Source organism: Alligator sinensis, unplaced genomic scaffold (assembly GCF_000455745.1).
Source record: "Alligator sinensis unplaced genomic scaffold, ASM45574v1 scaffold512_1, whole genome shotgun sequence".
NCBI classification, from domain to species: domain Eukaryota; kingdom Metazoa; phylum Chordata; order Crocodylia; family Alligatoridae; genus Alligator; species Alligator sinensis.
The window spans coordinates 1,720,436-1,739,036 of record NW_005842063.1 but is presented as its reverse complement, the minus strand read 5'-3'; the positions used below and the strand labels follow the sequence as shown (position 1 = coordinate 1,739,036).

The window sequence follows — 18,601 nt, the reverse complement described above, 5'->3', positions numbered from 1 at the left end:
CAATGTGCAATTCTTCTCTATTTATCTCATTTAGCTGAGTTCAGGCAGTTTTTTGTAGTTGTGCTGATTAAAGACAGTTTTAACTGATCTGAGCACAGTCTTTATTGCTACCTCCCCCTTTCCACAGCCGTTTCTAATTCTAGATATCCCAGGTCATTTAAAGCAACTTAAAGACAAAGGTTCGGTTCTAAAATATCATCACACGACGACAAACAAAAGGAACATCCTTGGGGCTCCTATGTATCTTTATTAAAGGCTCATGCCAGCACTGTACTTCACATTAGACTTCAGATCAGGCTCGAGCTGTTCCTCACATTAGACTGTGTAGCGAGCAGTTCAAATAACAACATTCCCGTAATGCCACAGCAGCAGAAGTTTAATTTTGGTTTGATTAACTTTCACGTTACCTCTGCAAGCTTCCGTTTCCAACAGATCATAAACAATTCCCTAATGCAGCAGGACTCTGCCCAGCAGAGCCTGAAATATTTCAAATGATTTATGACAGCGCATAACACATTTTAACAAGAGAGGAGGAATCAAAAAACAATATTAAAAAAACATTTAACACTATGAATGACTGTGTGGAATAGTGCTGGCAAACAGTTATTCAGGCAACACTTGCTAAGTTGGAGGACCGGATAACTACTAGCGCTACCGTACTGACATTAAACCAACCCCTTGGTCTAGTCTGTCATTCCCTGGAGAAGCAGAGGTTGAGACTGCTCTCATAGTAACTCTAGCCATTCTTCAGTCTCCCGTCCCCCTTGGGACGCATGATGGAAGGGAATAATGATGACCAAGACACAAACCGTAAGGACTGGGAACAAATGTTTAGGGTAACAGTGGAAATAAGATATTATTGTCTAAAAAGTAGTGAAAAATGATGAACAAGACAGGTAACTGCACCAGAAAAAGAATCAACTTGGCTTATATCACTACACTTGGGAATACATACTATTCCTTGCTTTTTACAGGAGCTAATGGGAACATATCCCCTGAAGAAGCAGTATCTCGCTTCTCTACCTTCAGCACCTATGACGGAAGATCCCAAGCTCCTTGCCCTCCTGCCCCAGCCACATATCAGTGTCGCTGCCACCATGGAGCTGACAGGGCAGAGCTGATGTTACGTGGAAAAGTGGCCAAAGGTAACGAATTGCAGATACTAGTTTAAGTAGTAATCTGAGGGAAGAAAACCCAGCAAGACAAACTACAGGGAATTACTGCACTCATGTTATATTATTTTAAAGTTACTGTGCAAAGGATGAGAAGTTGCCCTCAAACTACTGATAACAGCTGTATAGCTCCGTTTCCTACACCAAGCAGACAATAATCTCATTGACCCTAAGAGACTACCACAGACTTTTCTGGGATCACATTCTGCTCTTGAAGAGGTACTGCAACAGCCCAAATGAAGGCATCGAGAGCTGTGTGCACTTATCCAAGGGCAACGCATGCCCCTTCTATAGAGAGGAGCCCATATCAGACTACCAGTACGAAGGACCTCACATGAGTGCAAACTTGAGAGAGATCAGGCAGAGGGAAATCTCTTTGACTTGCTGGAAGTGTTCTTTGTTCCTGTAGCTATTCTCAATATGCAGGTTTGCATGTAAACTTCCACTCTCATCTTAGCTTCTCCTCCCAACTTAATTCTGTCATGAAGACCTAGTTCTTTGTTTATGACATCACAAATACGTCATTGTGAAGAGCACAGGTATGCCCCGGGCACTACAGCAACCACTGAAGCCCTTTACTGAGCTCCAACAGGCTCCAAAGGAAGAGCTATCCAAATCTTCACATGAATGACAATGATCATGTTGTGGGCCCGTAACTGTGGCGTAGATATAAACTAGGCAAAAATGTAAGCATCTTTAGTAGAGTAATAGAGACCTTAGCCTAATGAAATCTGTTTGAAGTAGTGTGAAAAGCATCCTAGTTTGCCCCGTCAGTTGAATGGGATGCAGTGAGATGTCTGCAGTAGTCTTAAAAGAGGGTTACACTACCCTCAAATCGAGAAATAGGATTACACTGCTCCTTACCTCTGTTTCCGCCTCCAACACCTCCTCAGTGGCTTGGGTCCGATCTTTTGGTTTCTTCCACGTCTTTGGTGCAGTTACAGCTGTTTGGGCTGCAATACAAGTTTATGCCCATTACTCGCCAAAACCAACTCATGCTTGGAACATTCTGGTCCTGGGAAGTGGCTCCACTCTCTCCTGAGCAATGTTTTCCAGCATTCAGAAAACTGAAAGCAGCCAAAGCCTTGTGCAAAATTAAGATCCACGCGATTACTTTTTAGCTAAAGGCAGTAATGCTAAACGGCCAGGGAAACATTAGAATGAGAGAGAACTTGTTTTATGAACTGCTCTATCTTTTAAAAGTACTTTACCAGCAAGGAGTTAACTACTGGTATTATTACAATGTCTGTGTACTTCATGCAATACAGTTTTTTGAAAGAATTATGTTTGGCGAGGACGGCGGGGTTATGCGTTGTACATTTTGCCCCCAAGAGCGTTCTAACATTTTTTTACTTGCACTTGGATGGCAACTCTAACTCCAACACCTTGCTAGCAATATGCTTCTCCTGAATTGTGTCTTTAATAAAGGCCAATTAATAACCACACTTTTTAAAGCTTCCACTAGCCAGTTGGTTCAGTGAAAATAATATAACATATTTACAGCCGTTAACAATCTTGTCTCCCCATCAATTTTCATGTCAGTGAAAGAGAGCATGTAGAATATTAATAACTGAGACAGTCAAAATATATGAATTCAAAATCTGCAAGACTGCTTCTTCTTGTTTGGGACACTAATACATGGAATATGTGCGCGCTTCCCTGTGTAAGTGTGAATGAGGTTGCTCAAAGGCTTAAAGGTAAGCACGTACAAACTGCTACTCAATGTCTGACTCTGCTTTCTAACAGTAGCTATGGAGCAACATGGCACGCACATCCTTTATTAAAACTGAGAGATAAAATGAGAAGAATTTAAGAGCCAGATGAATAAAGGGCAGTCACATATTAAATATGTCATAATTAGATTTTTAGTTGCTGGCATTTATTCCTGTTGGCAGAGAGAGGAAATAGGGTTAATCAAGTTCCTAGTGCCCCAAAAGATGCCTGGGCGGTTCAGTGACATGTTAACAGAGTTTAGCTTGAGGGAGACTATGGATTTTGAGAGGCATCATCTGAAGTCTGCAGAAATCAATACAGTGAGCATGCTGGTTAGAAGATGACGTGTCACAAAATGTACTTTCACTGATACTGAAATTGTCACTTCCCCTCTTTAATATTACATAGGCAAAAAAGGTCATCTATATTCAACGCTACTAAAAGAGGGCTTTGTCATTCAAGACAAGCTCATGAAACAAAGGATCCAAACGTCGTTTTCTATTAATATAACGCACGATGAAGCTGACAACAATTTCAGTCTTAAACACCAGGAGTAGTTGGGTGAATTTAGAGAAAAATCACCAGGTACACCCACTGTGACAAGCTCAGCTTTTTAAGAAAAGCACTGAACTTTTATACAGAGCTTTTCAGTCACAGACCTCAAAGAACATTACAAAGGATGGGTAGTTTCACCATCTTTTTTAAAAATCTTTACAGGCGTTGACACTGAAGGACAAGGAGATGAACTGGTTTGCCTAAGGATATGTAAAACTTGGAAAAATACTGCCCGGGTGCATCTGGCTCCTGCGCCCCGCACCTCTGGGCCCGACCCCGATGCGCTCTACCTCACTTCTCATGCAGACACCAGCCCTGCTGTGCTCCCCTCGGTGTGGACATGTACCTGAGACCAAACTTATATCACTGCAGTATAAAAAGAGACAAGAGAGGTCCAGTTGCTAGCTTGATAGTCAACCTACAGTAACCCTGTTCTCTTCTCCCAAGTCTTGTGGCAGGGAAAATGCTCAGTCTTGACTCCTGTGAGAGGGGATCAGAAATCGGGTACAGGAGAAATGAGCTCTGTGACACTTGGACAGAAGAAGCGTCCCTAAAGTCAGGTCCTAATGTGTTATCAGAAGAAAGATTTGTTTCTCATATATTCCTCATATATTCATATATATTCTCATATATTCTGGGCCATCATGGCTACCACAACACTGCTCTTGCAAGAAGTCGTGTTTCACCCTGTTCCTATGCTCCTCAAGGTGTTTTCTACAGCATCTGTGGGACCCTTACTGAAGGGCTTCCCTGGCAGTAGAGCTGAACTTCAAGGAGTCTTTTGCTCTTCTGCGTTCCCTGGCTCTTGAAAGCTCCGCTTCAGAGAGATCAATTTATTATTTCTTCTTTCATCCCTATCATTCTAGTTATGAAGAAAAAAAAAAATCACTTGAGAAAAGACCTGTAAGAATTCAATAATAAAAACAACCCTTCCTGGTTGATGTCTCATAACAGCAGCGAGGGTTTTATGTACGGCTTTTTATGGGTCAAGCACAGACTGACTTCTTCCAGTAAGGGCCCATGGCTTTGCTTCAGGGACTTTACCTCACCTGGTCTTTATCTGAACTACAAAAGATGCCTTATCGCTTAAACAAAATACACTGACTGAAGGCAGAGCGGTCCCCCACCGCTCCTCTGATAGCATCTGGAATTTGTTGCTGCAGTACAGATGACTGGGAATTCATTTTTAAGCACAAGCTCTTGCCCTTTGTAGATAACAGCTATGTCAGTCCTTAAAAAATTTAGAGATACTATGGGCATCTTTGGAGACATGGAAAACATTGGCTTTAGAAAAAACAGATCCCCAAACCAGTCATTGTACCAAGCATTCAGAATCAACACACAATTTGCAACGGCAAGCTGCAAACTCAGGTATAACACATAGCTTGCAGTTTAAAATACTACAGGCTACGTCACGTGTTCAGCAACCCAAAAGAGTAGGAACAGCGCTTTCTTATGTTGTCGGGCCCGTAACAACCGATTACGTCAAAAGGCCGAGTTCTGCTTTGAACAAAAGAATGCTACTCGCATGGACCTCGTGCAAGGCCAAAACTGTGACCCCGAGGGTGCACACCCTCAGAGAAGTTCATTAATGAAAAGAATGTCACCAAAGTGACTGAGAAAATACTAAAACTCCTGAAATCACAGATGGAGGTGCCATACTACTTTGGTGGAGTAACATATTCAACAAAACTGCTGGGAATTTAGGATCATTCTCTGGTTATCTAACTCAACAGATCTACCTATTTCATCAAAAAACTAACCAGCTGAAGAAGCCCGCTTGCAAACTACCGAATTGGCTAATATCATCAGGTATTCAGATTACGACCACTAAAATTTAAATGGATATCTTCATTACTGAATCTTAGGTCATCTGTAAGACCCTTAATACAGAAGAAATGCACAAAAATAATGTAAGGTAAAAGGAAAAAGATTTCAGCAGCCATAAAACTAGTGTAAAACAGCAAAATTCAAAGGCTCCTAGCATTAGGAACAATATCTTTTTAAATGAAACAAATAATTTCAAAAGAATTAACTGCCTCTCACCAGTCTTGCTGAAACCTGAACTCCAGGGCATGCAGGAAGTGTTTCGTGCAACTGTTTCAGCTAGTGCCGTTTAGCTATTCAGGCTTTTGAGGACAACCCTGCTCTCCGTTATGTAACAAAAAACAATAGCCCAAGTTATATAAAGTCTTCATTCACTAGCTCTGTACAACACTTAGAACAGAGATCCTAGTAAGAATTCCTATAGAGATCTGCTTTCGTTAACGGCCAAGAGTAAAAACCTGGAGCCGCTGAAATAAACGGTAAGATGGAAGTCTATCGCTGACTGTGCTGGGCCAGGATTTCAAGTTAGCTCTCTCTACTAATAATACAAGACTGCAGGATATTAATGCCATTAATAGGAAAATTCTTGTGGTCTGAACATTTTGTCTCTCCCAATACAAATGCCTGCTCTATCAAATACTCTACAATTTCTTTTGAAGGCAGTAATGCTGCCATATATTTATGGAGTACTTTTCACACGAAAGAACTGTTCCCAAAGTACTTCGCAAAACACTTCGCAGCATATGGATAGATGATTTTACCCATCGCTAAAATGAAACCACCTCTGATACCGAATGCGGCATGCATTTAACTGTCTCAGCAATACAACCTAACAATTTAGAACAGTACGTGAATAATTTATATCAAAATCACAGGGGAAATTTTAGGTAGGCCAGAATATAAATCTGAGAATGGGAATTTTTCCAGGTAAGAAAAGACAGTGTACGCTTGCTTTTGCTGAGCGTGCCACCAGAGTCTTTGTAACGGTAAGTGGTCAGAACATCGATTTCCCGTCTCCCCCAAAGGCACTTCCTGCACCGGGCTGCCCCTAGCGCGGTGCTGAGGAGTCGGTTCAATAGTAAGCGCTGCCCTGCAACAACGGGATTGTTCTTAGAAGTCTCCAGTCCAAGCACTGCCCTGGTCAAATCAGGCTTGTTTTATGATATCAGATAACATGAATGAAATAAATCCGTGTAGCACAACTTCTTGCCAGGACATGTAGATAATTAAGCTGATGTGCAGTAAATATGTATATGCAGTACTCTGTTTTAAGTACTAAGCCCCAAAAGAAATATTTTCTATAAAGGATCGGGCTCATGTTCATCAGCACATATTTAAAAATGGTCTCTTGATTCTCATTTTATCTTCATTTTCAGAGTTCAGACAAAGAGCCTCACAACCATCAATCTGGACAAAAATAGGGCAATTCTTGTCCTATTTTTTTTTTTTTTTAAATTCGGTATCTCTTTTCTGGTTACTGTCATAGAGTATGAAATTCATGGCTAAGCCCACTTTCTGGTACCGACAAATCCTGGCTGGCTACAAGAACCTCTCTCAAGTCTTTCCTGGAAGGATGTCAGCATAAAGAATTACTTTTAGTTTACATTCTTCTCTGAGGAAGAGATGGAAAATTATGACAAAAATTGTTAGTTGAGAAATGCAATATAGTTCCACTTTATTCATAGCGAGCCAAGCACTGTAAATAATGTAAAGGAACGGCTTGGCTAGTTTTTCACTTTCTTTTAAACAGCAAGCATTGAATATCCATCACAGTTTCATGTAAGATTATACAAAGCCTTAAAATAATTCCTTCCAAAACTGCTAACATTTTTTGGGGGTATAATGTTTTGGCTACTTATCAGTAATGAAAATAGATATTAAAATTAATCTTCTGCATAATTAAAAGACCAAAATGTATATTAAAAGTACAGAGTTCAAAGTACAGTATACCACAAAACAAATAATAATCCTACAGTACAGGACTTGATGTTGTAAATCCTCATTTCAGTAGCCTTATTCCTCCACTTAACCAGTGAAGGAATTAAATTTGAGTTATGTAGTGGCTTAGGTTGGAGGGAGGGCAATCCAACTTGCATCAGCAGTAAAAAATCTGACATGTGAAAGGGAAGAATCAAGACACTAACAGAAATAGCATGATGAACCCTGGATGGTAAAGAGGCTGTTAAAATCCATTATGCGGATTCTGGGGAAATTATTTCCATATGCAGGGAATTAAATGCCATCCTTGTAAAAGGGTAAAAAAAATATAAAGAGGAAACTGTTTCCTGCTCAACCTTATTAGTGTATCTGTACTAACAACTGTTAAAAACCTTTCCAGTCTTCGAAGCATAAAACTAGAAAGCCAAAATGGCCTACTTGAGACTGAAACTCTTCTGAAAGCGGGAGTGTGGCCAGTGCAGGAGGAGAAGTCTAGGAGTATAGGAAGAAAACTGCATAACCTCCAAATAAAGTCAGATTTTGCTTTCAGCTGCTTTGTGGAACTCTAACAGGAGCCATATTTAAACTTCTGAGGACAGAATACAGTTCTAGAGGCTCCAGGATAATAGTACTTAAAATAGTTAAGGTATGGGGGAAATTATTAACAATATTAAAATACAGTCTTTCCATAGCCTCTTATTTATCAATAACACATTTGTATCCGAGGAAGGGTAATGTGGTACCCAAAAGCTTGTCTATACATTTGGTCCAATAAAAGATATCAAGATCATCACACAAATCCTTGCCCTTTCAAATGTTTTTAGTTTAATGCTGGCCGTTTTTTAATTCAGAAAGTACATCTCAAAACTGCAATAAAGGACTGCAAAGTTGTGGATTAAGGGAAACAACAGTCAGGTGCTGTTAACTATTAAATACACTAGGCATGTTATAACCAACCTTACACATTCTCTAGGATAGCTAAATGCAAATAATCCACTAATTTGAAAGATTTCCTTACTTAGGTTTCCACAAACACCAGATGAACAATGATCTCCCGTAAAAAATGAAGCAATGCCACAAATAAAAAAAAAAAAGGATGGGATGAACCAATTCATTTAATGCTAAAGTCATAACGTTAGAGAGGAAGTTAAAACCACAGATAAGAAATACTGCAGATTTTAAAAGCAATCACAGAAGGCTTTACATCTTATTTGTAGTCTATCAAATCTCTTATACACACCCTCAAAACACCTGGACTACTATGCATAGGGTTTTTTTCAAAAAAGAAAAAAAACCTATTGAAACAAAGAAGAGCAATGAAGTCTAGTAAGTAGGGAAGGACATTCGCTTATCTGATAACGTACATTACAACTTCACTTTGTAGTGGAAAGCAGATACATCATTAATAAGGCAGAAAGCAGGGTAGGAATACGTCTATAGACTAACAGAAATCAGTTTATAAGGTGCATCTCTACTCTGCCTTCTGCCTGTCCTGGGACTATTAATGAGTAAGAAGTAGAGAGTCTGGTGCGTGATTCTTGGAATTTCTGCCATTCAAAGGACATACAATTGCCCAACTCCTTGACCACTTGTGATAAAATCATTTTGTTATACTTGTCCAAAAAGCAAGGCTACAGGTTCAGTAGATTCATTCTCAACAGTTCGAAGACTGATGAATATAAACCTGGTTTCAAAGAAGCAGGTTGCTCAGGTAGCTGGATGACATCAGGAGAGTGACGTCCCATACGTCACGTGGCAACGATGTTCTGCAGACTGCCCCTAATCCCAGTGAAGCAAAGTACACCAGCTACTGATATGAAATGAACCAATCCCAGGATAGGTTTAGCAAATACCGTCTAATAAACTATCCCTTATATGAAGAAGTACATTAGGGGTTTTTTATGCCTCCACTTAATACGTTAGGATTAAGCATTTTCTGATCAAAGCAGTGGTGATCTGGCACAGACTAGATTCTTTCAGGGCATGAAGAAACAGGCCTGATTGGAAACAGAGCCCAAATAAGCTCTCTCCTCTTTCCTCAAGCTTAACACACAAAACCGTAATGTCAAGCACTTACCTGGTACAGGACTCTTTCTGGAATTTAAACTCGGAGACTCTGCAATTTCCTCTGGTTGTCCATCTGCTTCTGTGTCCTCTTTCTTTTGAGTATCTTTTACCTCTTCACTAACAGTAGTTCTTGTGCTCTCCTCTCCTTCTAAATCTCCCTGAATAACAGGGAGGGCACCAGGAGGTGGAAGAGGAGGAGGAGATGGAGAAGGAGGAGTTGTAGTGGTAACAGCAGCAGCAACAGAAACTGGAGGAGGAGATGGAGGAGTTGGAGGAGGGGTGGGAGGAGGAGAAGGAGCAGTGGGAAGAGCAATGACAGGTGGTACACTATCCACTTCTGCAGGTGGGGCTTCTGGTAGCTCCAATTCAACAGTCAATGGTGCTTCCTCCTGTTGGACTAGGTCTACTATACCTTCTGTAGCAGTCACTTTTTCACTAACTCCATTCATTTCATTAATTAGATTAGTACTAGCAGTCACTGGAATATCACTAGGCGCTACACTACTAGGCTCCTTGCACATTTCGACATCAGCTTCTTCTGTTGGTGAAGGATCTGGTGTTTCTGTGAAGGGTGCGGCATTGGATATAGGCATTGCTTCCTCTTTTGGGGAAGGTAGTTCCTCTCTCTCCTCTGAGTCAACTATGAGTGTAGATTTACTTGGTATGGTGACAGCAGCGGGAGGGGCAGCAGCAGCAGCAGGAGGGGCAGAAACCACCGCAACAGGAGCAACAGGGGGTGGCGAGGCAGCTGGAAGAACGTCTGGTGTTGTTTCTACCACAGCAGCCTCAGACGTCTGGCCAGCTTGATCTTTCTTCTCTCCGCTGGGCTCTGGTCTGAGGGCTGGGGAGGGAGATTTTAATACTGGATCTGGTTTTGGCTTCTCTTCTGAGGAAGGGAAAAAATAATATTACAATGACAGGTCCAGTTGATCAATTCAGATTTAACTAGCCACAGTTAGGCTTCTTTTAATTGCTTCACATGGTGTTCTGTCTATAATCCTAGTACCTCTATGAAAAAAGAGCTTCTTAGGAAAAAAACATAAGTAGTAGCTCAACTTAATATCTAAAATAAGAATCAAGACTATCTTGAAGCACTGAGAAACTGTAAGATCTTTACTGAAAAGAGTTTGCAATGAACAGAGTTCTTCACCAGGAAAGCGTGCTTTGCAAAGCTTAACCCTGGAGACAGGAGAGGCAGGAACTCCGGAAACCTTACAATGATTTTACTGCTCAAAACAGGACTCTTCTTCATCAAACCAGAGATTAAACATGAAACAAAAATAAAGCTAAGTTAAATAGTTGATATGAGGACAGAAGGGGTTACAATACTGGAACCCATTCTTACTCTAACTGTGACACCATTTGTAATGTTGGGTGGTTTACACCCTCTTTGTGCCATGTTTGCCCCTCTAACATGGCGATCTACTATTTGTTCACTTTAGTGATGTGTGGTGATCATTTTTTCCTTTAAGGATGCAAAGCACCAAGCTATTAGCAGCAGGTATGATAATATAGCTTGTTTTTTTGCTTGTTACATGAAGTCTTTATTCCTAAATTCCTGAGATGTTCAGGATGTCAGAAAAGAGGAAGAATTATTGTACTTTACTCTTACTCTATTATTTAAATTCCAGAAGTAAAAATGACGTCTTACTGCCAGAAAACAAGGTTTAAGCATGGAGAAAGGTTTGATCACATTTGGAGGTTTCCTGCTACAGGATAACAAGTTGGGGAAATCTGTATATTATAATGGAAAGCCATATAATAAAAGGCCTGGAAAATGCAGGCTGCATGCAGATTGGTTCCTCTACTTTCTCTGTGTCTAATAAGAGACGTTGATGTGTTTTGTGTCACAGCACTAAGACAAACCATTTTATCTTCTCTGAATGTTACTACTTAATTTAAAGGGCTTAAACTAGCATATCTATAAACTGGTTTACCTTCTGCCAACACTGACTGGATCAAATCAGGGAGATTATAAGATCTCATTTTAGCAGAACTTCTTCACTGTTATAGCTCTGTGCTATTATATTACAACATAGATAAGATTGGTATCACTTGGAGTAAAATATTATGTAGGTAAGGAAGACAGAATTATGCAAATCCAGGGAGGTGGACACTATTCCATCCAGCAAATGGAAAGCGTCCTGCTACTTTCTGAACAATACAACAGCAGGAGGAGGTGCAAAGAACTAGTCTGTCGCATTTATAGGACGGGGTACAATGGTTTGAGAACTATTAGGAACTTCCCTAAACCTCTATTCACATGATATATGGAAAGCGAGACCAAACTAATGCACTGTCAGGGGAAATCAGGTTTAACACAATTCTTTTTCTTATTACTCTTATAAAAACTTAGGATATCTTTACATTCTAATTCTATTTATTACAAGTCATTAAGAGCTAACTGGGATCTTCAAATGCTACAGTGGCTAGATGTAAAATGTTTCCACAAACCTGTCTATAGGAACTCCACCCTGAGAGATGACTATACTTTACCATGCTATATTAAGACACTTTCAAATCATTGCTATAACATCTGAAATGATGAAGGAAAGTTATAGTAGCATAGAACTGTAAGGCTCCTCTTTTCCTATAAAATACCAGAGGCAATTTGAACTCGCCCAGGTTTTTTCAAGATCCTGGCCATAACTACTTCTGTACTGATGTTTGAAATTATTATTACTCCTAGTAGCAGAAAAGGGGAAAGTATATAGAAGAAGATTCAACTTTCAACCTTCTTGAGTCAAAGCTGAAGTGGGAAAAGGTTGTGAAGGGAGAACCTGTTTGAATCTTAACTAATGCCTGCATGAATGAAAGGGTGCCATGTCATCCAGCTCACAGGGCTCCCATGGGTCTGCGGGGTGTCCAGCAGGACACGGTCCTGTGCGCTAGTCTGGGCATGCAGGATGGCCTGGGGCCCAATCCAGCTATTGGACTGGCCCTGCATACCTCCTCTGGCCCACAGAGCCTAAAGCACTCTGACGTAGCTGGCTAGAATTAGAGCGGTGAAGAGCAAAAACGGTGCTTTACCAGGGACATTTGCTTTTAGATAGGAACTTCAGGAATGCGCTAACACCAATAAAAGGAAATTACCTTTGGGGATGTTCTACAAGATCATGTAACAGGATGGAAGGAAACTCCTTAAGCAACTTCCAAGAAAGCTTAAAAAAAACAAGCAAGCAAGCAACCAAACAAAAACCCCAAGAAAGCAAGCTTAGGTCTCCTCTTCCTGGGGACTCAAAACCCTGCAGACAACTGATAGACTGTTCTGACATTCACAAATTGTCATAGATGTTTGCCCAGATAGTCTCCCCTTAATGGTCCCAAATACAGACCATTAAGAAATGTAATCTGAAGTGACAGGAAGAGTCATTTTAAGAGACAGCAACAGTGAAATATACAAAACCGGGTTTTTAACCTAGGATTACCATGTGATGACCCGTGAGCCACTTTCCTCTGAGCAGAATTACAGCAGGCTCTTATTACAGCACTCACATGAAACAATGTACAATTAAGAAGGAAAAACAAAAATTAAGACTGTTCTTCAAAAAAATCATCAAATGCAATAACCCTTGACTCTTAAAACGCCCTAAATGTGCAAGGACAGTCCCTGAAGTTATATTCAGAAAGTACTTCTTGGAGGTACTGAGTTTCAAAGGAAGAAATGTTTTTCCTTTCATAAACAATTTTGTTTGCAAGATATAAAGCTATGCTCTGCGGACCTGGGTAATTTCTCAGAGTTCATACAAAACACTGTAGATTCTATTTTAAGGCCAAGTTTCAGGAAACATTTCCTGATTTTTCTCCCCCTTTTTCTATCACAGAGATTGGGAAAATTGGGGGGGGGGAAGGGGGGGGAGGAGGCTGGAGAAGGAGAGAGCAGATAGGAGCTGTGCAGATGGAGTGGAAGCTGACTGGGAGGTTGGTATGAAGTTCAGGTAGAGGAAAGAAGGGGAGAGAGGAGGCAAAAGGTCTGGAATTATTCTGAGAACTTCTGCATCTTGCTGTCTCTTTCATCCCAAAGACATGAGACAGGAGAAAGGAGTGTGGAGGATACGGGTGTTTTGTGGTGGCAAAGACTGCAACGGCTCCAGTGGGTGGATCAGATCTCAGCAGACTCAGACAGTCAGTCACCTGTACTTCAGGATGCTCAGCTAAACACAATCTCTGGATCTGTTCAAAATTTCCATCGTTTGATCTGATGTAAATGCTAGCAATGTAGTGCTGATGCAGCTTTGTACGTAGTTCAGGAACACAACAGGTGCTAAAATGGGGTAGAATGAATGAGGTACTTTTTTGCTTCCGTCACCTGTATTACTCCAATTTCCCAAAGTGACGACTGTATTTTCTTGCATACAATGCACACCTTTCCCTTCCAGAACCAGCTGCTGGAAATGGGGGTGCACATTATAAGCAAGGAAATACGATGACAGGGAACAGAACAAGGAGCAGATTCAGTTGCCTAGCTGCTCGCTGCTAATCAGTTACTTCCTACAAGGAAAGATCTTTTTTTCTTCATTCGGCCTTTCAGAAAGAAGATGTGAATCTTACTCCTGGGCATGCTGTATGTGAAAGAACTATGGTACATATGATCTCAAAATGGAGAAGAGTGTTAAAAATCTTGGAGACGTGATTAGAAACTTCTCTGAACCTGGACAACCTCTCCAATCTCTGGCTGAATTTGGCAGCTCAGTTTCCAATTATGCCCCATAATAATTTTTGCAATAGTAAAAGTCACATTGAGGGTCCTGTGTATTTGATGCAAGCTCAAACTAAATTCTGTATCAATATTCAGGAGCAATATCAGGAAAACTTCTTCACTGTTAGAGCAGTGAAGCAAAGGAACAGACTGCCTAGGCAAGTTGTAGAACTGCTATCATTGGAGCTTTTTAAGAATTTGGACAAGCGTTGGTCACAGATGATCTAGGAGTAGTTATGCCTATCCTATCATATCCTAGGGGTATTTCCAATGCTTCTGAGCTTTGCTGGTTGCCATACGAAGCCAGGAAGAATCCTCCCCTGCCCTTGCTACAGGGGTCAGGGTTACTGTATCAGAACGGTAGTAGCTTACACCAGCTCTGAACTTATGTAAGTAAAATGCAGAAGGTGCAGGCCACCACAGAATCAACTCCATGATATTCAGCTGCTGGGCATAAAGTTGCAGTGAAATAGTGGAATACGTTTTAATACTATGTTTATGAAATCAATACAAAACTGTATAAGAACTCTAATTTCAGTAAAAAGTGACTGGAAGCATACTCTGGTAATGACAGAACGTAAGAATTAAGGAGATCTTTCTTTGGTATATGTTTATAGAAGACCACCCTCTAATGTTGCTGTGAAGACCTAGATTAAGTAATCACAGCAATGTATGAACATTTTTGTCATCTTTAATTTGTTCCCAATTGTGGCTCTGGTGGATATTTCAACTGAGCACTAATTCTCATGCTCTTGGTTGCTGATTTTAGTGACTATTTTATTAATCTGTTTCCTTCTTTAATATTGCTCTGTATTGCTTTAGTAATTTTGATATTTAGTGCCTTTTTAGACAACAGTAAATGCTGGATTCTCTTTCTGGTATATAATCTGAGGACTTTTCTACAGAGGCAATGTATGCCACTAATGTCTAAATTTAAACCAGTGTAATTATACTCACATAGCCCCCCCCCATGGAGACAATCTTTTTTCATTTTAAGAAAGTGCCCTTTTTAGTTTAGGCTACGTGGCACAGAAAGGGTTTTAAGCTAACCTAAAAAAGCCACCCTTCTACTGGAATAAGAATGGCAGCCTGGAGTGTTATGCTGATAACTAGGGATCCTGGGTTTCTCCGATTTAAAAAAATCCCCCATTTTCGGTTAAAAAAAAAAAAGTAACCCCAAATCCACATTTTTCCACGATTAAAACGAAACACCACCATATACATATCTATATATCTTTAAATCAGAGAAAAATGTGGATTTGGGGTTACTTTTTCTTCACTGAAAATTGGGGATTCTTTTAAATCAGAGAAAACCAGGATCCCTGCTGATAACTAGATCGGAAATCTCGTCAAGTGTGAGGGAGTGTTCCCAATAATGGTTTGTGCCCTGGAGTTTCATGAGCAGAGCCTCAAGTTCAGACCCAGAAGGACTGACAAGTGCAAATCAATTTGATGACTGCAACAGTCATGGTTCACATTACAAAACCACTACACAATCCTGCTTAGAAAAGGTCTGAGACACCTAGCAAGACTGATGGCCAGGACAAGAGCATTTTGGCAAAGATGGGAAGTGGGCCCAGACGTGAAACAGAAATTGCAGCTGATGTCAGGAGTAAAGTGCGGTGATAAGCCTTTGTGGTATGTCTGGCCAGCACAATCAGTGTAAGAGTCACATGCGAGTTACATTTCTATATAACTGTGTAAGAAAGGAAGGCATAGTAATAACCTGCATTAATATTCATGAATATATTTCATTGAGGCAAAAATAAACCTCAAAGGTATTCCTGCCAGTAAGTAATATTTTCAGAGTTTTACCATTAGCTTCAGGGACATTTTACTTCACTTCTGTCAAATCAGTGGTCATGCTGGTACTTGGCTATACGACATTTCTGAAATATCAGAAGCCAGTTTCTTTGGCCTCTCTGGCTAGAGTTCAATATCTCTGGTGGTTAGATTTTCTTCTTGCAGCAAGTCCTTTTTAAAAATCTCCTTAGTCAAAAGGTTGACAGGAAAAGTATCAAGAAAAAGGTGGTGCTTTGCAACTTCAAGTACACCCTGCTGTAGGCAGGAAGCGAAGTACCGTAACACAATGAATAAACATGAGGAGAACGGGAAAATCAGCCCTGCGTTAACAGCACCAGTACACTGTATGCTGTGGGAGTGTGCATATTATAAATTCTAGCCTTAAAGTTTTATAACCAGATATTAAATTTTACCACGGGAAGAAATCTGGGGCACAGTGTTTCAAGTCCAGGGAGATTGTTTTAAAAGACAAATTTTTATTGTTTAGGCTATGAGAAAAGCAATTGTTTTAAGACATTTTACCTGGGCAACTGGAAAAGTACTATACAGAACGTGACATTTGGTAATCACACAGTCTATACAATTGCAGCCCAATTTATTTTATTAATCTATTCTACAGATGGACAGAGGTAAGCAACCCTGCCAGGCCATGCTTGAGTGTGAACAAGCTTCAGAGAAGTAGCCATTTCATCCATGGTCATTTGGGGAGTGTTTTGGCCATTTTCAGACTGTTTACAGGGCACTTATGTCTGCCTACTTGCTATCTGAAACCCTTCAAAAGCATCTGAGCGCTTCAGATGTTACATCTGTCTAGGACCTCTGTAGGTAATACATCAATTTTGTTAAAGGCTCAAAGGGAAAATGCAAGAAAACCAACCCTAGTGTCTTGCAATGGAGACCCTGCTGACCTACTGGCTTACAAAAAGTTAAACTAATGACAGAGAAATAATATTACTAACAACACCACGGAGAAAATATCCATGAACAAACCTTGTTTCGGGTCGCTAGTCGCAGTAACTGTGGTGGTGGCAGCGAGAGGAGTGCTCTCAACAGTCGCATAAACCACAGGGCTGTGCTCTGGGACCTGGCTGGACAGCTGCTGGGATTTGAAGTACAAAAAAGGGTGATAATGAGCGTGCGAACATAAAAACTAGCAACATGGAACGCAAGCAAGCAAGTGGGGGAGACAAGAGTAAGGGGGGGAGAGAAAAGAAAAGCAAAAAAGGCAGGAAAAAAATATACACAGACCGATTGAATAAATTTAAAAAGTACATGGGAAGGGAGAAAGGAAAAAGGCAGCAGGAAAGGGGGAAAAAAAGACAATTACTATTAACAGCAGCAAGAAAAGATAGCACAGCATAGTCATTCACATACTTCAGACTTCTATGGTTCTCACTAGACCAGCAAAAATGCTCCTAAAAACAGTGAGCAAACTGGTGTACAACCTGACCACCAAAAATGATTAGCTATTTCAAATACCTTTAATATTTTTAAACAGTGTTAGAAAGCAGCAAACTGCAATTAAAAACACAAAAATCACGAGACAAAATCTAGACTGATTTCAAAATGGTCATTCCAATGAGCTATATACTTGCTGGTTCACTAAAAGACAGCAAATGCGCTAATATTTCTAATCAAAAACTTTCAAAAGACAATATAGACTAGACACACTTGCATGTGACCATTTGAAAAAAGATACCGAATGCTTTCCAGACAAGAGGTGCACGTATGATTTCCCTTGTTCACTAATGAAATGAGAAATACAATATTTTGCTTTATTCTCCAGGGTGCACAGGAATAGCTGGTTCTCACTCAGCTAAGAGAGGACCTGGCAATATTTACCTATTTAGGAATAAGAGTGCAAGGCTAGAAAGCAACCTGATCTAACCTGAAGAAATTTCAGCTATTTTTAAGAGGGAAAAAATATCTCGATCTTCACCACAACCAGTGCAACTTTGGCACAACATTCAAAGCAGATGCTCTTTGGATTTGGGAGTATTTTTGTGGAGGTTACATAAAGCCACAGAAGCCAGGATTTCCCCAAAGAAACCTAACAGAGACTTTTCATGAAAATATAAATAATTGTACTAAATTTTTTAGGACAAGGCTGCACTGCTGCCATACAGCTAGACTGGAGGATGCTATAAAGTTTTCATACGAGTAAATTCCACTTAAAAACACAAGTTTATATATATATAAACATTTTTTTAAAAGAGAGAAAGGACATGTGGCTTATAGCAAAAATGAAAACGACTGTTGCTTGGCAATATACATTTTGCAATACAGGATCACACCGTTTTGCAATGTAAACCTCCCATGGAGCCACTCTCAGTGACCTTTAGAAACATCTATACTAGAAGCTGGGGCTCTTACGGGAGCTGAAGGAAGTCAGGTGTCTTACTTCCACCCACATGGGATAAGTGACTAATTCCCTTCAGCTTTTTAAAGAAAGAAATCTTTCTGGCACCTAAAAAAGCTTCTCTTTGGTCTCGTTTTGGACTGTGAGCATTATGGCACCAAAGCAGCAGCGGACAACAGAAGCTAATGGATAAATGTAGACAGAAAGTCACACCACCCGCTACCCTGAAGAGAAGTTGTGACGTGCAAGCTGTGCTGCTGGAGTCTTTATCAGCAAGAGGTATAGATTTAAAAACCCTCACTTACATTGAAAACTAAGTGATAGGGGCTTTTTCCCTCCTTAAAAATAAATCACACCCCTTAAGGAAACAGAGATGAAACCCAGACGACTGACGCAACAAACTCATCTTGGAAACCCACTGGCTGAGCTGTGTCCCCATTTAACAGAGGAGGAAACGGAGGTACGGAG

At 40.4% G+C, this 18,601-nt stretch overlaps 1 protein-coding gene across 26 annotated transcripts in view; it reads right to left on the bottom strand.

Moving 5' to 3' along the window:
• Window positions 1-18,601, bottom strand: part of EIF4G3 (eukaryotic translation initiation factor 4 gamma 3) — a 172,118-nt gene that overhangs the window by 42,674 nt on the left and 110,843 nt on the right. For 24 of the 26 annotated variants that reach the window (XR_003093961.1, XR_003093962.1, XR_003093963.1 and 21 more), the window contains 3 exons: window positions 16,765-16,873; window positions 9,283-10,158; window positions 2,037-2,125 (listed from right to left, as the gene is read on the bottom strand). Coding sequence is in view for 23 of the 26 variants with exons in the window: in XM_025203628.1 (XP_025059413.1) it covers window positions 2,037-2,125; window positions 9,283-10,158; window positions 16,765-16,873 (1,074 nt within the window). In the remaining 3 variants the exon portion in view is untranslated. The remainder of the gene's footprint in view (window positions 1-2,036; window positions 2,126-9,282; window positions 10,159-16,764; window positions 16,874-18,601) is intronic. The other 2 variants (XM_025203612.1, XM_025203632.1) reach the window with 1 other exon arrangement.